The sequence below is a fragment of the Pristiophorus japonicus genome, chromosome 10 (genome assembly GCF_044704955.1).
Source record: "Pristiophorus japonicus isolate sPriJap1 chromosome 10, sPriJap1.hap1, whole genome shotgun sequence".
Taxonomy (NCBI): Eukaryota; Metazoa; Chordata; class Chondrichthyes; family Pristiophoridae; genus Pristiophorus; species Pristiophorus japonicus.
The window spans coordinates 151,449,562-151,471,455 of NC_091986.1; the positions used below are offsets into that span (position 1 = coordinate 151,449,562).

Below are 21,894 nucleotides of genomic sequence, written 5' to 3' on the forward strand. Positions count from 1 at the left end.
TCTTTAAAATATGAGAAATGCCATGAAGCAATAGCTAGTCAAATAGGGTGTTGAGGTGTATCCATAGGACATTGAAAGACAAGGCATACTATTTTGTTGTTGTACAAGTCCTTGGTTAGGCTGCACTTGGAATACTTGTCCAGTTTTGGTCTTCTCACATGGTGACTGTTATTGAGGCTTTGGAAAGGGTGCAGAGGAGGGCCATGAGAGTAATTCCCCAGTTTAAAGCATCTTCGTTATCAAGATGGGCTAAAAGAGTTGGGAGTCTAGACTAGACTTAGAGGTGATCCAATTGAGGATTTTAAGATAATGAAGGGAAGAGACAGTTTGTTCCAATTAAATAGGTTAGGGTGGACCAGAGTCACAAGTTTAAGTATATAAGGCCAAATCTAGGTTAGATGTCAGAGAATAGTGGACCTCTGGAATAGGCTGCTGTTCTCATGTGGTGGATGCTAATTCGTTGAATTCATTCAAGTGAGAGCTGGACCAGTTTCTGGCTGGGGCAGAGATCACCTCTTACAGAAGGTAGGTACTGCAGGGAATTCAGGCCCAGAGTGATCTCTTGGATTAGTTTTAAATCGCCTAGATGAGTCGGAGAGGAATTTCCCAGAATTTCCCCCCCCCCCACAGATTGGCCTGGGATTTTTAATCTGTTTTTTGCCCCTCTAAAAAGGACGTCACACGATTTTGGGTGGGTGGGAGTGTATATATTGAGATACACAAGCTATCACAATTGTGTGGGACAGGCTCGATGGACCAGAGAGTCTTTACCTGTCCATCACTGTTCGTATGTGCATTGCTACAATTGTTAAGAACATCACTAACGACCAAACATTTTCTTTCCCACAAATCTCCCATTGCCATTTGCGTAGAATTCCCTTGACAAAAAAATAATAAACTAAATGCACCTTTATACATCTGTGCACTTGCAATTATAAAATCCACTAATGGGACTCCAGGGCAACCTTCATAATTGGTTAAGAACATGACAAATTGCATCCGTACACAACATACCATTAAACACAGATTTTTAAAAAAATAATTAAGACAATACAAGGAAACCTGATTTCTTGATTCAAAGAAACTTCTTTAAGTAATGTAGAAAAAAATACATAGAATTCCAAGTTTCTCAGTAACATTTAGGAGATACAATGGGCCCAAGTTTCCACACGATTAAAAAATGGGCGCCCCTCCGAGCTGGGCGCCCGTTTTTCGCGCCTAAAACGGCGCCGGAAAAAAACCCGCGATTCTGGAGCACCCTGCAGCTCCTTGTCTGTTTGGCGCGGCGCCCAGGGGGGCGGAGCCTACACTCGCGCCGATTTTGTAAGTGGGAGGGGGCGGGTAGTATTTAAATTAGTTTTTTTCCTGCCGGCAACGCTGCGCATGCACGTTGGAGCGTTCGCACACGCGCAAGAAGGAAACATTGGCATTCGGCCATTTTTGTAGTTCTTTGTCGCTGTTTAGTTTTTGAACATTTTTTAATAAAAGCACATTGCCATCAGCACTGAAGGCTGCAGGAAGCCTCAGAAAGTTGAGGCAGCCGTTTCCCGATGACCTCCCCCGTTTGCCGTCGGGAAATGGCTCCTCAATTTCTGAGGCTTCCAGCAGCCTTCTGTCTCCTTCCCCCCCCTCCCTCCGTCCGTCTGGAACGGCTTCCTTCCCCCCCCCCCCCGCGTTCGGTCGGTCGGTCCCCTCCCTCCCGCCCGCCGTCTGGAACGGCTTCCTACCCCCCACCCCACCCCCCGCGTTCGGGAACGGCTGCCTCATTTTGAGAGGCTTGCTGCAGCATTCTCCCTGGCTGAAGCACTTTCACACAGGTAGGAAGATTGTTTATTTAATCTTTTCTTTGCTTATAAATTTTTATTCAGGTTGGATTTATTTGTATAATATTTGTATAAGTATAAATAAGGATTTATTGTAGAATTTAACGACTTCCCTTCCCCCCCTCGTTCTGGACGCCTAATTTGTAACCTGCGCCTGATTTTTTAATGTGTAGAACAGGTTTTTTCAGTTCTACAAAAATCTTCACTTGCTCCATTCTAAGTTAGTTTGGAGTACGTTTTCACTGTGGAAACTTTCAAATCAAGCGTCAGTGGCCGGACACGCCCCCTTTTGAAGAAAAAATTCTGTTCCAAAGTGGAACTGTTCTACCTGACTAGAACTGCAGAAAAAAAGTGGAGAATTGTGATTTCTAAGATAGTCCGTTCTCCACCAGTTGCTCCTAAAAATCAGGTGCAAATCATGTGGAAACTTGGGCCCATAAACTTTGTTCACTAGGTTTATCAGAGCAGTTGCAGCAAGTTATACAATGCAACTACTTAACACAAGATGTCCACAGCAACCCTTGCAAATGGTTTTTCACAGGTTAGCCTACATTTTTGAAGTTCAATCATTATCTTCGATGATATACTTTAGTCTGGTCTGTACTATTTTACAAGCAAGCTTCAGCCTGGCTCAATACTACCGTTTTTTTTAAATTGTAATAAGGATTTAGAAGTGTCTTTTAGTACATGTTTTTGTACAATATGGTATGGAGCAGTCTCCACTGTATCTGATTTTTCACACTGCTTGTCCAACATCCAGTATTAGACGAGCAGAAATTTCCTCCAATTATATATTGGGAAGACCAAAGCCATTGTCTTCAGCCCCCGCCACTAATTCTTGTGCATCCCCAATTTCCTTCATTAAAAAAGTGATAACCAAGGTACAAAGCTAAAGATAAAAAGGCAAAAAGCCATTGATTATTTCAAAAATACTGTCCCTTTCTTCCATTATTTCTCCAAATGTTTGATTATCCAGCAAATCCCACTAGAAAGCGCATGTGAATGGACATCAGGTAAGTAAAGGATCGATTATGAGCCTTTCCACAGTCAAACTGACTATCAGAATAATGGCCACTTAAATGACGTATCAGATGGATGCAAGTACCCATGAGGTCATGAGTCAGCATTGAATCTCTTTATAAAAAAAAATACTGCAAATCTATTATTGTTATATAAAGCAAAAAGCTGTTCAGTTCCCTAGTGATGAGGCTGTAAACTACAGTAACCCATCAAAATACTGTGTAATATGCTGAATATGTAATATATAAATACCTGTACAATTACTAATCAGATTCATCACTGCTAACCTTCCAATAAGGTACACACATGAAAAACAAAAAACTGTAAATACCACAAATTCACAGGTCAGCCAGCATCTGTGGAGAGAAAGGACTAGCTAATGTTCCAGATGTCCAACCCTACATCAGACCTGCATACCTAAACAGCAATGACTTCATTTTATTTATTTTTCACAAGCTGACCCAAGTTAGTTCTCAGTGAAGCAGCTTGACTGAATATAATAGATCAAGAGCCACATAATAAGGCAGTAAGTTCTAAGCACCAATGTTGGGAAATTTCCTATGGATATAGCCTAACCTTGATTATCCAGGTTTCCATTATCTACATTCTCAATTATTCCCAAGATATTTTTTTTTTTTTTTTACAGAAGACAAAGCTTTGGGTCTGAAGACTAATCTGGAACTACCAGAATTTATTAAAAGAAATCTATAAAATAGGTTTCAAGAACCACTGAATCAAAGTGTTTGCAGGTATTGCAGCTGCCAGAATTATTTATTTTAAGTTCAGTTTACAATAAAGCAAAGTAGTTTATGAAGTTCATTTAAATACTGAAATGGAGATTTGGGGACTATTTGGGGGTTGAGGGTCCCAACCATTATGGTAGTTAGAGGATCCACTTTACATTACAAGAAATGAACAGAGAATTAACACTTTCAGTTATATTCCTTCTTCCCTTGTACACTAAGAAAAACTGCACTGAAGCCAAAGCAAATGTAGTTTTGCACCAATACAATTCTTATGCAATACTTGTAACTGGTCACTTCAAACGATTTCCAACACTACAGATCTGTAACCAACCAGTACTTCACCCAAGCATTACACAACTGAAAATCTCTCTAAACTTGTTAGGACAAAGTCTATAATTAGACATAGCATGAAAATTTCACTTAACTAAAATCCTAGTGATGAACCTGCATTGCAAGCTGCATCACAACTAGGTGTCACACAGCTTTGATCACAACTCAATTTTCAGTTTTAATAAAATAGAACTAAAATCCCAAATAAAAATCATCCCAATTCAAACATTTACATATGCAGAAATATTCTGGATCCTTTAGAGGGGGACCAAGTGATAAAATGGCTTTAAATCCACTTCAGACCCAAGATTTTAAAAATCTTTTTGCCAGCAGCAAAAATTTTACGTGAAACTCCTTTGTGGTGTCTCAACCCTAAGCCCTAAGCTTATAGCACAAAACACTGAAAAAACCAGCAGAATCAGCAAGATATATAATGCAGGAAGTGGGAACATTCATTGAAGCAGTATGGAGCTCAGAAAAGCATAAAGGGTACTTTTTATCTACCCAAAGTCCAATAAATACAGAAGCATTTTATTCTGATTGACAACAAATGCATAAAGTTAAAGTATGCACATATGACCATGCCAGAGATGCAGCTAAAGGGCACGGCCATTCCTGCACACCTGTAATTCTCTGCAAGAGTCGGTTTACAAACATTAAGTATAAAAATGTTGGGTTTCAGCCACTGTTTTGTTAAGAAGCTGATAATGTTGCTCATGTTACACATGTTAACAGGTTTCAGCCATGGCTTAGTGGCAGCACTCTCGCCTCCAGTTCAGAAGATTATGGATGCAAGCATCACTCCAGAGATTGCCAGCAATGCCCACATCCTGAGAATGAATATTTAAAAAAAAAAAAGATTTGAGCACACAATCTTGACTAACACTTCAGTGAGGTACTGAGAGTGTGCTGCATTTTCGGGTGCGCCATTTTTCAGGTTCCGTCAGCTCTCAGGTGGATGCAAAAGATACCACTTCACTATTCAAAGAGGAGGAGTTGTTCTCCTGGCCAATATTTATCCTTTACTTATCACTATCTCATTGCTGTTTGTGGAACTTCACTGTGCACAAATAGGCTGCCTCATTTCTCTATTTTACAACAGTGACTACACTTCAAAAGTATTCCACTGGTTGTGAAATGCTTTGGGACATCAAGGTAATGAAAGGGGAGTTGCCATGAAAATTCAAGTTCTTTCTTTCTCTCTCAAGCGCCACTTTTATTATAAATTTACTTACTGTCAGATTGCATTCCTCAACTCTGGCACTGCACATCTGGATTACAAAAACACACCTCTGAAGTAATATCAGTGAGACCCAACAGCAGTATGCCAACCTAACCATTGCAATTAACTCATTCTTCTGTGACACCATCGTCGGGTGTTATCTCGGGGGGATTTCCAATTGGCTGCCGTAACTTCGGTGGAAGAATGGTGGAAATTCATTTGAGCCAATCCGGGAATGTTGCTGATCCTCCAAAGTTACAGCAGCAGACAAAGAAACTTCCAAAAGATATATGTATATATAGTGGTAGGGCTACAAAAATCAATACTTCAAATCGTACAAGATTTTCACTACACTCATCCAGCCATTGTATAAAATGAAAGATTCTCCCAGTCCCAGGTTCGACATTTCAGTAACTGTGGACATGTGACATAAACCATGACTCGCAGCAAGATCTATTTATTTAAAATGGTGTACAATTGGGTACCCATATGATATCCACTATAGCTGACCTTCAGTTATAAGCAGCAGACACAAGAAGAAATACACTAAATACTCGGCTGCCCGCATCCTAACTCGCACGAAGTCCCACTCACCCGTGTGCTCGCTGACCGACATCGGCTCCGGGTTAAGCAACACCTCAATTTCAAAATTCTCATCCTGGTTTTCAAATCCCTCCATCATTCCTCCCCATCTCTAATCTCCTCCAGCCCGACAACCTCCCTCCCGCCGAGATATCGGAGCTCCTCTAATTCTGCCCTCTTGAGCATCCCTGATTATAATCACTCAACCATTGGTGGCAATGCCTTCTGTTGCCTAGGCCCCAAGCTCTGGAATTCCCTGCCTAAATCTCTCCACCTCTCTATCCTCCTTTAAGACACTTCTTAAAACCTACCTCATTAACTAAGCTTTTGTTCATCTACCCCAATTTCTCCTTATGTGGCTCAGTGTCAAATTTATTGTCTCAATACTCCTGTGAAGCACCTTGGGACGTTTTACAATGTTAAAGGCGCTATATAAAAGTTGTTGTTGTAAATTCAACTCATTACTACTTACATAAATGATTTTGAAAGCAGTTGATGTTATATAAAACATTACTTAAACACATTGAGTGTGTGTTAGTTCGGTCATGAAAATGGTTATAAAATTAGTATCATGCTATGCAAGCCGCAGAGAATAATTGAATAGTTAGGATATATGGTACTGAAAACACATCATTTTTTTTAAACTTTAAAAAAATCTTTATTTTCAGACACATCAACCCACTGGTACCTTGCACAAGCAGCCATTCTTCATATACAAGCCTGGTCAGATATAATCAGTGTCCTCCATAACTATTGCTGGGTTGGAGGGGGCAGGGATGGTGGTGGGCGGAGAAATCGGAATCAAATCTAATCCTGTCCTTGGGTCATCATTAACAGACCTTTCCAGCAGGAGTCACTGAATCATCAGGAGCAGACATTCTGTCCAATATGGCAAACTGTAGTGCTTCAATCACCAACCCATCAGCTAGCTCGTATCAACGAGAGGTCAATCTTGGGACTGTCCTGATCTGTAAAGCTCAATACCTGCAGCTCAATGCATTTATACAACAAAGCTACTGGGAAATCAATGCTTTAAAATAAAATGTTGTGCAGCATGTTACAAATCTGAAGTTTGCAATTATTAATAAGAATATTTACATTTTTAATCATTTCTCCAGTTGCAAGTTATCCAAATTTCAATTGGCCTCCATTTTTCTACTGCCAAGAGGTGAATACGCTGCCTACTCCGCTACCTCTGTAGTCAACCATTGGTAACGACTAGATATCACTATGGCCAGACTTTCCTGGTTTCCCTCTCTCTGTAGCATACCAAGCCCAGCTGACCTTGCAAAGTTCTCCTCACCAACATCTGGGGACTGGTGCCAAAATTGGGAGCGCTGTCCCACAGACTGGTCAAGCAACAGCCTGACATAGTCATACTCTCAGAATCATACTTTTCAGCCAATGTCCCAGACGACTCCATCGCCATCCCTGGGCATGTCCTGTCCCACTGGCAGACAAACCAACCAGGGGTGGCAGCATAGTATACACTCAGGAGGGAGTCGCCCTGGGGAGTCCTCACATTGACTCCGGACCCCATGAAGTCTCATGGCTTCAGGTCAAGCATGGACAAGGAAACCTCCTGCTGATTACCACCTACCGCCCTCCCTCAGCTGATGAGTACTCCATGTTGAACACCACTTGGAAGTAGTACTGAGAGTAGCAAGGGCACAGAATGTACTCTGGGTGGGGGACTTCAATGTCCATTATCAAGAGTGGCTCAGTAGCACCACTACTGACCGAGCTGGCATAAAGGACATAGTTGCCAGACTGGGCCTGCAGCAGGTGGTGAGAACCAACACGAGGGAAAAACCTACTTGACCTCATCCATCTACCTGTCGCAGATGCACCTGTCCATGACAGCAGCGACCACGGCACAGGTCATTGTGGAAATGATGTCCCGTCTTCACACTGAGAACACCATCAATCGTGTTGTGTGCCACTATCACTGTTCTAAATGGGATAGATTCAGAACAGATCTAGCAGCTCAAAACTGGGCATCCATGGAGGTGCTGTGGGCCATCAACAGCAGCAGAATTGTATTCCACCATATTCTGTAACCTCATGGCACAGCATATCCCTCACTCTACCATTCCATCAAGCCAGGGGACCAACCCTGGTTCAATGAAGAGTGTAGAAGAGCATGCCAGGAGCAGCACCAGACATACCTGAAAATGAGGAGCCATCCTGGGGAAGCTGCAACACAGGACTCTACATGAATGCTACAAAGCAAAAGCAGCATGCGATAGACAAGGCTAAGTGATCGCACAAACAAATCAGATTAAAGCTCTGTAGTCCTGCCACATCCAGTCGTGAACAAACTACTAACGGGAGGAGAAGGCTCCATGAATATTCCCACTCTCAATGATGGTAGAGCCCGGCACGTGAGTGCAAAAGACAAGGCTGAAGCTTTTACAACCATCTTCAGCCAGGTGCCGAGTGGATGATCCATATCGGCCTCCTCCGGAGGTCCAAACCATCACAGAAGCCAATCTTCAGCTAATTCAATTCACTCCACGTGCTATCAAGAAATGGCTGAGCGCACTGGATACAACAAAGGCTATGGGGCCAGACAACATCCCAGCTGTCATGCTGAAGATTTGTGCTCCAGAACTAGCCACGCCTCTTGCCAAGCTGTTCCAGTACAGCTACAACACTAGCAACTATAAGACAAAGTGAAAAGCTGTCCAGCCCACAAAAAGCAGGACAAATCCAATTCGGCTCCAGACCTCATTACAGCCTTGGTCCAAATAAGGACAAAAGAGCTGAATTCCAGAGGCGAGCCGAGAGTGACTGCCCTTGACATCAATGCAGTATTTGACTAAGTGTGGCATCAAGGGGCCCTAGTAAAACTGAAATCAATGGAAATCAGGGGGAAAGCTTTCCACTGGCTGGAGTCATACCTAGCACAAAGGAAGGTGGTTGTGGTGGTTGGAGGTCAATCATCCCAGCCCCAGGATATCACTGCAGGATTTCCTCAGGGCAGTGCCCTAGGCCCAACCATCTTCAGCTGCTCCATCAGAAGGTCAGAAGTGAGGATATTCGCTGTTGACTGCACAGTGTTCAGTTCCATTCACAACGCCTCAGAAAATGATGCAGTCCATGCCAGCATGCAGCAAGACCTGAACAACATTCAGGCTTCGGCTGATAAGTGGCAAGTGACATTCACGTCACACATGTGTCAGGCAATGACCACCTCCCCATGACATTCAATAGCATTACCATTGCCAAATCTCCCAGCAACATCCTGGGCGTCACCATTAACCAGAAACTTAACTGGACCAGCCAGATAAATACTGTGGCAACGAGCGCAGATCGGAGGCTCGTGTTGTGTGGCGAGTGTCTCACCTTCTGATTCCCCAAAGCCTTTCCACCATCTACAAGGCACAAGTCTGGAGTGTGATGGATTACTCTCCAGTTGTCTAGATGAGTGCAACTTCAACACCACAAGCAGCTCAACACCAGCCAGGACAAAGCAGCCCGCTCAATTGGCACCCCATCCACCACCTTAAACATTCACATTCTCCATCACCAATGTACCATGGCTGCAGTGTGTACCATCTACAAGATGCACTGCAGCAACTCGGCAAGGCTTCTTCGGCAGCACCTCCCAAACCCGCAACCTCTACCACCTAGAAGGACAAGGGCAGCAGGTACATAGTAACATCACCACCTCTATGTTTCCCTCCATGTCACACACCATCCTGACTTGGAAGTATATCGCCATTCCTTCATTGTCGCTGGGTCAAAATCCTGGAACTCCCTCCCTAACAGCACTGTGGGAGTACCTTCACCACACGGAATGCAGTGGTTCAAGGCGGCGGCTCACCACCATCATCTCAAGGGCAAATAGGGATGGCCAATAAATGCTGGCCTTGCCAGCATAGCCGACATCCCATGAACGAATAAAAATGCTACAGCATTCACATACTGTAGCTCATGCCAGAAACTGACTCGAGCAGGTAACAAATCTATCTGTCCTGCTCAGTAGCATTAGGTCTGCACCACAGCAAAAATGGGACCGGAATTTGCAATGGGTAATAACAGCAAATGAACAGCGATCGCTGTTATTACTCCTTTGAAACTGGCCACAATTTCAGGATTTCGTGCATACGGATCTGAATGCAGAAATCCTGAAGATGCAGCCAGTCGTTCACTGCTCCGACACAGTGCAGTGAAGAAGTTCTACACAAAGAACACTTTCTTAAAGTTCAAGTTCATAAAAGTAACATGGCAGCGCACAATTAAAATCACAAAGTAGCAAGCAATCTATAAAAATGACATGTCAGACTGCAAAAAAAAATCACTTCACAGTAATAATTCAATCTTAAAGTGCCTTTATATTTAGTATTGTTTGTTGCCAATTATTTCATTTACAGGTTGTCCTTGTAGTTTATGATGAAAAGTTCACCAAGTTGGAACTTTAAAACCTAGAACAAGGTTCTCTCCAGGAGAATTTTCAGCTTGCTAGGAAGTCCATAACTAATATCACATGCTGATACTAGAAATTTGAAATAAACAGAAAATACTGAAAATACTCAGGTCCGGTTCTGATGAAGGGTCATTGACCTGAAATGTTTCTCTCTCTACAGCTGCTGCCTGACCTGCGGAGTATATTCCAGCATTTTCTGTGACAAATATCACGCATCTCATTTCTGGAAACTGTAGATGTCTTCCTGAATAAACAAGTTTGCATTTTCCAAAATGTCAGAACCCTTGAGATAACCTAAATAGCATTTCAGTTTCAAAAACAAAATCCCAATGGACCACTATGCCCAATTTGTTCAAAGAATACCTTTTTGAACATTACAGCACTCAGTGTTTATTCATATGCAGCTCAAACACAGGTGGTTAGTACAGTGGCACATTGCACCATGTAACACAGTTACAATCTAGTATGATTCAAGATTTCAACAACATTACAAGTTCCTAATCTTAACTGTAGTTGTCAAAAGGAAGCAAAATAGCATACTTCTGCAGGCCAGTGGTGGTGGTGGCAGCGGGTGGGGCCCGGGGCAGTGACAGGAGAAAATTACATAATTACACTGGCTAAGTTAGAAATGTTAAAACGTTGTACGTACTTTATTGGCCAAATTTAATTTTTGAAATTCTATACAATAGAATTTACCAGTTGGTGATTTTAAATCAAGTACTGGATCACCCTCCTCCACCACCGACTATTTAAGCAATATGTCAAACAACTGAGGGGAATTGCATGGCAATGGGTTAGATACTGGACTTTCACCCTGGCAACGGGTTTCAAATCCAGCCCAGACTGATGGGGTAAAAGTCTCCTGTGTCTGCTGACTGCAAGAGACCTATGTGAAAGGAGCTTGGGTAAAGTCAATTCAGTTTCTAGTGCAATGGCTTGCATGGGAAAAGAAACGGGGATCCAAGGCAGAATATCAGGATCTCTACTTTGTCTATATCTAACCTGGGAGTTCTTGATGGGAATACTGAAAAGTATTCTAGTCCCTAGCATTAATATCCTTAGCTTGGATGATCCCAATAAAAAAAAACAAAGGACTCATCTAATTTCCAGTAGTGGTGACTTCTATACACCAATACTCAACAGCACTAATTCAAATGCAAAACCAGTACCTTAGTCCCACCAGGGATACTTTACTGAGAAATCACTCTGAACAAATGTTAACAATGTCTTGCTTGACACATGGCTTAGCTGAAGGTAGCTAGAATACACAATTTGCACCTAGTCAATGAACAAAGAAGAACAAACCTGAGGATACTGACGAGCTATAATCATTTTAGATAGGGCACAGTCCAGTGTGTAAACTATAAAAAAGTAAGAGTCCAGACAATATTGGGCATTTAAATAAGTGTATTTTTAAAATTAGAAGACTTCCAATTAAAACAATATATAGATGACCTAATTGTGCAGGATACTGTAATTTATTTATCTTGCTTAAACTACCATACTTTACTCTTAAAACAAAGTGGCTAGCATTTCACCACTTCTACTGAATTCAAATTCACTGGTTCTTCAGGCTGGCAGAGGTTTTGTCTCAAGTACACTTCATCACTGCAGCTGCATTAATTCTTCAATTTAATTTACCATCTTTTCCCTTCAGGAACATATTCTTGTTTTATATGAAAACTCATTTCTCAGTAACAATGAAAACAAGCTACATATCTGTTCACCTTTTCTTTATATCCATTTGTTTTATCTTCCTCACTCTTGCAAATTCTGAGTCACTGTCACAGGAACATCATCAAAAGACTTTTTTTTTTTAAAAACCAGAGACCACTCCAGACACTGACCAGTTTCCATGACAACTCACTGCCAAGCAGTCAGCTTTGTTCATGTTTTAAATAAACACTGGCACCCAGAAAAGAATATATAGAGGTTACAACTGTTACTGCTTTTGGAATTTTTTTTCCTTCTTAAATTGTACATCAATGTATAGTGGTACTTATCACAGCTTTCTCTGGGGTCTGTCCATGCATCAGAATTTATTAACTCAACACCCAGCAGTCTACAACTCAGGATTAAGATTCAAGCCAGTACTCATGAATGTTAATCTAACCTTCAGTGCAGTTAGAAGCATTGGCTTTAGATTGGAGCGCAACTATAGTGATTATAGAAAGCTGTTTTGTGTGTAGTTGGTACAGAAACAATATTGTAGATGGTTGGATAGAAATAGTAGTGTAACTAAAAATTGCATTGAATTATTAAATAATAATTTATGGTCAACATAAGAGGAAATATAAACTTGGCATCATCACACCAATGTTTAAGTAATTCAAAGGAGCCTTTAAAGAGATGGTTCGGGTACAGTCTAGGTACATTCCCACAAGGGAGAAAGGAAGGGCAACCAAAGCCAGAGCTCCACAGATAATGAAGGCGTTAGAGAGTAGGATGATCAGAAAAAGGGGATGCATGACAGATTTCAGTTGATAATACAAGGGAGAATCAGGCTGAATATAAAGGCTACTAGAAAGGCTAGCAGCACTTAAGATGGATAAGTCACTGTCTGGATTGGATGCATCCTAGGTTGCTGAGGCAAGGGTAGAAATTGCAGAGCTGCTGCCTACAATCTTCCAATCCTTCTTAGATACTGGGGTGGTGCCAGAGGACTGGAGGATTGCAAAAGTTACACCCTTGTTCAAAAAAGGAAAGAGAAAAGGTAAACTTGGCAATTACAGGCCAGTTAGCTTAGACAGGCCAGTGGTGGGGAAGCTTTTAGAAACAATAATCCAGAAGAAAATTGTCACTTGAACAAGTATGGAATGATAAAAGGAGAGCCAGCATAGATATTAAGGGAAAATCGCATTTGAATAACTTGAGTGTTTTGATGAGGTAACAGAGAGGGTGGATGAGGGCTATTCAGTTGGTGTTGTGTATATGAAGTTGCAATAAAAAAGACTTGAACACATCCTTTTGACTTGAGAGAGAATACTACCAACTGAGCCATAGCTGACAATAAAACATATGGGATCCTGAACTTTATAAAGTAGATTGCAGTCAAGTTACAATTTAGGGTCTTATTAGTTCAACGTTTTAAATGGAAATAGATTATAATCCCAAGTTCCTGGGTAGCTTCTGCAGCTTAGTTCATTGAATCAAACCATCTTGTTACATGATTTATGGAGTGGAGCATATGCACCATGGGGGCAGGAGGCAAGAAAGACTTAAGGAGTAGGCATATATCACAAGCACATTCCCTGCTGCATCCAAATTAGTATTTACTAAAGTCTGTATATTTTTAAATTCATTCTCGGGATATAGGCATCGCTGGCAAAGCCCATTGCCCTTAAGGAGTAATAAAAACAGGAAATACTGGTAATACTCAGGTCAGGCAGCATCTGTGGAAGGAGAAACAGTTAACGTTTCAGGTCGATGACCTTTCATCAAACCTGCCCTCAAGGTGTGGTGGGCTGCCTAATTAAATTGCACAACTCAATGCTTTTGGTGAATATATATTTTTTTTATTTTCTGGTTTATCCCGTTCGAATTTTCTGGACCTGGGAAGGTATGGAAACGCCTACTTTTAGAGCTACCTCATAGATGCAGTACACTAGTATCAGCAACTTCAGATATATGCAAGTTAATGGAACATTCATTTAAATGCTGTATGTCGCCCCACCCTCCAAAGCTCTTATGCCGATCAAAAATACTGGGAGCAAGGAAGGGAAAGAAATGAATCACTGGCATCATAGCCAGACCGTCGCTACAGAATTTCAGAGCACCCCTTCCACATAAGCCATTGTAAACCGTGCGCCAACCACAATATTTGCTGACAAACGGATTTATTAACATTCAACGATAAACTTCAGCCAAAAAGCACATAGACAGGTTAAACCAATTCCAATGCAATTCTAAAATTCTATTTAAAAATAAACATTAGACATCCTTTTACTTACCGGCTTCGGCATTTTGTCTGTCCTGGTTAACACACCAGCACGATACGGTCCAATCGCTCTGCTTTCTGTGAAGAATTAAATACACCAAAGCAAGAAAGCTATAAATAAAGTATCAAGTCCACATTTTTTTAATTACATTTCACCTTTTAATTACTACATGTCAATACATTGTATCAGATCCCGCTGCACTTAGCATTTCCCCTCCCTCAGCTATTCCAACAGCCCACCTCTCTAGCACTGACTTGCACGCCCTTTCCTATTTCCCGAGTGATTGTCAGCTTCAGCATTCACTCACAAGCCGCCTGGTCGACAAGGGACGGGTTAAAGACGATTGATGGCTCGTACAACCAATGAGGAGAGTGTAGGGGCGGGGCTTCCGCTGTGAGTGAGAGAGACAGTCTTCGCCTGAGCAGCGGCTGGCTGAGGTATAATTTGTGCCATTAACGGTTCTATTAAACCAATCTGTGCGGCCGGAAGGCGGGATTTCCAGCTTCTCGGCGATTCGATGCGCTATCGAGTTTGATTATCAAGAGAAATGAACTCAAGTTATGGTTTCTACTGTTTGGCGCCTCCAGACAGTTGTTAGGTTGGGGAGGGAAAAAAAACACCACGGAGGAAAATAAACTACATTTATTGTTAAATATAAATACGGAGGCGAGCGAACAATTAACAGATGTATTGCAAAATAAAGTTTTTACACAAATCTTGTTTTCTGTAGCAGCAACAACGCAAACTGCAAAGAGGACAATGATTCAACTGCTGGCGCATTACGTTCAATACACACAATAAAACCGCATCGTGCCTGCATCTTCCCCGTCTTGTTACAACTTTGATATTGCTAATACTTTAAAATGTGTATTTCTTCAAACGCCCACAGATTAAATTATTTTGTACATTTCCACTTTGTTAAGACAGACACATTTGTCGCAAGCAAGAAACCATTACGGATAACGGGACCCGACGGAGTTCATCCCCCACATATACAATGTGTGTTCACACGTACACAGCGGTGGCGGAGATGGTGTCAAACGATTTGCAAGTGTGAGTGATAATTGTGTTGATTTTAAAGGTATAACTGCATGGAAATGGCGAAACATCCAAAGCATGATGTATACTTCAAATCAAATTCCAATATTTGAACCTTTTGTTCTGATGTATTGCAAATATCCCGGTCGACTCAACTGTTGCAGTTCAAAGTCTTACTCGACCCGTTTGTTACCATGTTTCAATATTGAGGGAAAAAGACGCGATGTTACTTAATCAATGCTAAACGATTCGCAACTAAACAACGTTCGTCGTGCAATGTAATTATTCATCATATTGCCCCTCATCTACGCAGATTGTTATTTTTTCCGCATTCAATTAAATAAGTTTTCTTTAAGCAGAGGAATGTAGCAGGCATAGCCCTGGCCTTCATTCGTACATTCAGGCCTGACAACGAGATAGAGACATAAAGAGAGCATTAGATAATGAAGGGAAATCCTCACACTCAGTACAGGCTTTGCTTTCATAGTAAAGCAAAACATAGAGGAAGCAAAATTTACCTGGGCGTAAAAACTGACCCCGTTAAAGGTCACGTGAGAAAGGCTCCCAAACAAATTGTCCTTCTCAAATTTCTCTGCTGTTGATGATCAAGCGGAGCAATTTTGAGCAGTAAGAACGCAACATGGCCGCCAGTGAGTGCAAGGCGTGGTCCCCACTGACACATCTCAGTGCCGCCGTCATCTACATGGCGCTGCCTGTGTCCCCCTCACTGATTCCCTTTTTTTCTCTCTGCAAACTGAGACGGTGCTGGAATGCCAGCGATGATCGAGGGAAGTGCCCGGGGCAATGACCCGCACTAACTGCTCTCAACACACTGCGATCGCTGTCCGGGAGCCGCTTCCGTGCTCCAGCACTGCAGTCTCTGCGAAGCTGGGCATCATTTCCAAGCGAGGGAAGGACGCAAATTGATATATGTTTTATTACTTAGTATGAATAATCACTTAGTTGGATCTGCATGTTCAAACTGTATCCCATCTCCCACAAATTTGATAAAATAAAAACTACTAGCTGATTTACATGTGAAATGTCATATTTTGGTAGAGAATTTTCAAATTACTTAATTGTCCTTTTTCTAATATGTATATAGGCACTAAGTTGGAAGATGTGAAATATATAAGGCATTCATGAATTAAGATTTTCCTCAGTAAGTTAAATACATTTTGGATTAACCCCCCTCCCCCAAATGTTATGTATACAATATAGATATATACATCAAGAATATAATTGAAAGAGCTTTATTTTAATTACTTTATTTAACAATGTAATTTAATAACTAAATTCCTCATGAGGTTACATTTTAATTTTTATTTTAAATTAAGTAATTAGGAAATTGATTCCCTGAACCAACCCAGACTCATTCCAAGTTAGCTGTGCCACGCGATGCTTCAGAAACAGGATCAGGTTACAAGTGTGTGGGGACAGGCTGCTCTGCCTGCTCAAGTCAGAATTTATGGCCCACAACTTGCTGTCAAAATAACGGCAAGGCTGTTATTTACGCGCAAATGCTACAGCTATGTCCAGCGAGGGCAAATGCACGGTTAAATCCAAAAGTTGCTGTACAAGATGCGCCCTCCTCCGTTAGCTTCGCGATTAGCATCTCGCAGTCTGCCTCACCGTTGAAATGCATTGAACGCCGTGAATTTGCTGTACTTGCGTGGTAGATGCAAACTAAACTCGTCACAGAAAGTTAAGTCTTGTCCATTTCAGTCTAAGAACCCTTTTAACGATGTGATAAATGTTAATTGCTGCCAGTCACCTCTCTGACACTTACAATTAACTTTCACAAGTGTGGCGTCTCATGTTTTAATTGTTGGTGGAGATTATACAAAATGTAAAATTTAAATTTTTTAAACAATATTTTTATTTTTCCTTTCTGTCTCTTTTTTTCTTTTCATCTTTCCCACTCTATTTCTGTTACTGTTCATGATTTAGCATTGATTTCACCCAATCTAACTTAGACTTCCTTCTCAGTCCTTGTGCTGTTAATTTCACAATCCTTCTATCTGATTCGTTAAGGAGTTACACAGTCGCTTCCCCTTTTCACTCACATCCCAGATGCAGGTTTCCCTTCTGTGACATTATCAGCTTGCACTTTCAGCGACTTGCCACACCAAATTTTTTAAAGCATACTTGTACAAGAGCAAGTCTAATTAACGGCAGATGGGGTTAGATGCCCTGCCACCCAAATTATGGTCCAATACGGTAGCCTTGGTAGAGTGGTATTGGTACTACACTGCTTATTCTCTCTCACCCCCTATCAAAGGCATAATGAGATACTGTTCAATGGATTCCTAAAGCACTCTGGTACTTTGTCAAGTGGCTATTTTTCATCTTCACCGAGGCGTATGAGAGCATAGGCCTTACACTAAACATCCGTAAGACAAAGGTCCTCTACCAACCTGACCCCACCACACAGCACTGCCCCCCCAGTTGTCAAAATCCACTACGAGGTCTTGGACAACGTGGACCACTTTCCATTCTTCGGGAGCCTACTGTCAGAAAGGGCAAACATCGATGACGAGGTCCAACACCGTCTTCAGTGTGCCAGAGCAGCCTTCAGTCGCCTGAAGAAGAGAGTGTTTGAATAACAGGACCTCAAATCTGGCACCAAGCTTATGGTCTACATGGCAGTAGTGATACCCGTCCCCCTATATGGCTCAGAGATGTGGACTATATACAGCAGACACCTCAAAACGCTGCAGAAGTACCACCAGCGCTGCCTCTGCAAATCCACTGGCAGGATAGACGCACCAATGTCAGTGTTCTCACTCAGGCCAACATCCTCATCATCAAAGCATTGATCACCCAAAGTGGAGGAAGAGCATCCGGGAGAGCGCTGAGCACCTCGAGTCTCATCACCGAGAGCAAGCAGAAACCAAGGATAGACAGCGGAAGGATTGTGCGTCAACCCAGGCTCCCCACCCACCCTTCCCTTCAACCACTGTCTGCCCCACCTGTGACAGAGACTGTCGGCCCCGCATTGGATTCTTGTCACCTGAGAACTCACTTTTAGAGTGCAAGCAAGTCTTCCTCGACTCCAAGGGACTGCCTATGATGATGATGATTTTTCAAGTTTGAACATAGACAATGAAAGTCAACAAGCTACTTGTGGGTATCAGAGAATGGAATGCTACCCCATTTCCCTTCATCCCCCTACCCCAACACACTTATTTTCCATCAGGGGTCAGTAAATAGAAATCAAGAGCAGGAATGGTAGAGTACTTTTCCCCCCTCTCTAGCCCAGAGGCATAAAAGTTGATAATAGTACTCCCCTCCTCAGCCCCTGGTAAGATCAGCAACTGAGCAGAAACTAAGAACGACAATTTCCTGGTCCAAATGGATGATTAACATAATACAGTCTGGATTTATCTGCCCACGTATCAAGAGAGCTTGATTCATGGAATTTTATGCAGCAAATGGAGGATGGAGCAACTCTGAATCTTGAACAATGGTAAATTACTTGAATATGTGTAGGGTTTTTTGTGCTGAATAACAGCCTTAAGCATTCATTGAAGTAAAATATTGAGTCAAGTGTCTGGGCAAGGATATTAGAGATAGAATATTTATAAAATTGAATTTTTATAGTTCAGTGGATATTCACAGCTAACAATCATATTTTTGTATATATAATATATACTAACTACAACAACACAGAAGCAAAATGCTGCAGATGCTGGAAATCTGAAATAAAAACAGAAAATGCTGGAAATACTCAGCAGGTCAGGCAGCATCTGTGGAGAAAGAAAGAGAGAGTTAACATTTCGGGTCAATGACCTTTCACCAGAACTGGAAGAAGTTGGAGATTTTAAGCAAGTGCAGGGGCAGGGGAAGGGGTGAGGAGAGGAATGAACAAAAGCGAAGGTCTCTGATAGGGTGGAAGACAGAAGTGATTAAAAGACAACAGGTATGATTATACAAAGCAAAACGAGATGGTAATGGAACAAGTAAAGAAACAAAGGATGCATCTAGAAGAGGTGTAAATGGGAATGGCAGAATCCCTGTACAATTAAATCTCCATAACTCCTTTTCTTCCCTAATTGTCTCTTTTCCACAATCATCATCATCATAGGCAGTCCCTCGAAATCGAGGAAGACTTGCTTCCACTCCAAAAGTCTGTTCTCAGGTGACTGAACAGTCCAATACGAGAATTACAGTCTCTGACACAGGTGGGACAGACAGTAGTTAAAGGAAAGGATGGATGGGAAGAATGGTTTGCCGCACGTTCCTTCCACTGCCTGCGCTTGCTTTCTGCATGCTCTCGGCGACGAGACTCAAGGTGCTCAGTGCCCTCTTGGATGCACTTCTTCCACTTTGGGCGGTCTTGGGCCAGGGATTCCCAGGTGTTGGTGGGGATGTTGCACTTTATCAAAGAGGCTTTGAGGGTGTCCTTGAAACATTTCCTCTGTCCACCAGGGGCTCACTTGCCGTGTCAAAGCTCTGAGTAGAGCGCTTGCTTTGGGAATCACGTGTCGGCCATGCAGACGATATGGCCCCCCCCCCCCCCAACGGAGCTGGTTGAGTGTGGTCAGTGCTTCGATGCTGGTGATGTTGGCCTGATCAAAAACACGTGCGTCTGTCCTCCCAGGGGATTTGCAGGATCTTGCGGAGCCATCGTTGGTGGTATTTCTCCAGCGATTTGAGATGTCTACTGTCTATGGTTCATGCCTCTGAGCCATACTGGAGGGCGGGTATCATACAGTCCTGTAGACCATAAGCTTGGTGCCAGATTTGAGGGCCTGATCTTCGAACACTCTCTTCCTCATGCGGCCAAAGGCTGCACTGGCGCACTGGAGGTGGTGTTAATTCTCGTTGTCGATGTCTGCCCTTGCTGATAATAGGCTCTCGAGGTAGGGAAAGTGGTCCATGTTGTCCAGGGCCGTGGATCTTGATGACTGGGGGGCCAGTGCTGTGTGGCGGGGTCAGTTTGGTGGAGGGCCTTTGTCTTACGGATGTTTCCAAGCCCGTGACTTGCTCATGCTTGGGTAGGATTCCATGGTTGCTGGCTCCTTTCTGTACCATATCCATGTGATCATTACTTAAATGTAAGCTTATACAATGAGTATTGGCAGGCTATTCAATTGGTATAGTATCACAGCAAAGTCTGATATTTTCCTTATTTGACATTCACACACATGCACACATAATTCCCAGAAAGGTGGAGTCATGGATAGTGATCAGGAGCAGAAGCCTTGGCTGTTTTATCCCATTCCTAGCCCAGCAGTGCTGAGGCCAATTGTAGTGCCCCTAGCAGCCTCCTTAACTCTCATACTACCTGCATTTCCATAATATTTCCTACTGTCTGGTCAAGCTGATTTTTCTTTAATATAAAGATTTCACCACACTGTTTTCAAATATCTGGTACAGCCAGATGAATCGTCATAATCTATATATTCATAATGTGGATGCATATATAAAACTACCTATAATATATTTTTTAAAACTACATCACATAATTCCCATTTGTGACAGTTGACTTCCGGTTGTCTCGTTTTTGTCCCGTCTTTTATTATAAATCCCTTTGCCCACATTTAACATGTAATTTGCCTATGTAAACTAGTTACACTGATTGCACAATTGTGGGCGTTGTAGAACAGCTTTCTCAGCTGTCTATGCCAGCACGACTGACATCTTGATTTTTCAGGAGACCTTCCAAAAAATAAGTATGAAAATATTTGGTACAGCCTAAAACTACTCAATTTTAATTTGTTAATTAAGTAATATATTTCTACAAGTATTTAATATCTTTATGTAGCACTTGCATGAATTTAGTAATAGTTTGCCTATTTAAATTGACTGGCTGTTTGGTTTACCCTCCCAAGTGTCTTCTCTGGTTCCCCTCTCACCCTCCTCTTCATTCCTCCCTTCCCCTCCTTCATATTATGGTCACTATTTGCAAAATGCTCCCTTACCATCAGATTGTTCACTAATTCTGATTCGTTACGCATCACTAAATTCAGTACGACCTGTTCATGTCAGTTCTAAAACATACCGTTCTAAAAACTGTCCCTTTATTACTTGAGTTGTTCTGTTTCTCCCAGTCTGTGTGAAAATTAGAATCTTCCAATATAACTGCACTGTTTTTGCTGATCTCCATATTTATACATCCCCACTACAGCATTACTATCTTTAGAAAACTCCCATCAGAGTCTTGCAACCTTTTCTGTTCTTTAACTCTACCCGTACTGTTCCCATTGCCTGATTATCCTTATTGACGTTCCTTCTTTCTACTGTGGTAATTGTGGGGGAGAAATTCCCCACCATAGCGCCACCTGTTAGCGTAGCGTTAAGTCAAGAAAGCGGCCACTGCCGCTCTTCCGCGAGCTTGTGGCAGGTCCCGCATCATCCTTCATATGCGGCGTCCTTGTAGCGCTGTCATTCTTAAGTAGTGCCCTGAACAAAAAATGGCAGAGTGGTGAGGTGCAAAGCCGACTTAACATCACCACTGCAAACTTCGACCCCAGTGCTAAGTTCAGTGCTGGGTCCTAAGCATGCCAGGTAAACCCAGCATGCAAGCAGACTGACAGAGGCGCTGCCAGCCCCACTTAAAGGAACACACGCATCTTTCAGGTAAGTTTGCATTTAAAATTTTGGACTGTTTTTTTTATTTTATTGAAGTAGTGGCTTGCTGCAATAGATGTTACAAGTTTTTTAAGTGTGTAGGGAGTGCTGTTGGATGCTTGCAAGGCCTCAGACAGTAAATGCTGCAAATACTCAGCAGGTCAGGCAACATCCGTGGAGCAAGAAA

At 42.2% G+C, this 21,894-nt stretch overlaps 1 protein-coding gene across 2 annotated transcripts in view; it reads right to left on the reverse strand.

Moving 5' to 3' along the window:
* Positions 1–15,905, reverse strand: part of LOC139275132 (radixin) — a 103,499-nt gene extending 87,594 nt beyond the window's left edge. Inside the window, exons 1-2 of one of the 2 annotated variants that reach the window (XM_070892174.1) lie at positions 15,650–15,905; positions 14,106–14,170 (exon numbers count right to left, since the gene is read on the reverse strand). In XM_070892174.1, the coding sequence (XP_070748275.1) occupies positions 14,106–14,117 (12 nt within the window). In that variant the 5' untranslated portion in view covers positions 14,118–14,170; positions 15,650–15,905. Of the gene's footprint in view, positions 1–14,105; positions 14,171–14,332; positions 14,376–15,649 lie in introns of those variants that run through there. The other variant, XM_070892175.1, reaches the window with a different exon arrangement.
* Between the last annotated feature and the right edge of the window lie 5,989 nt (positions 15,906–21,894).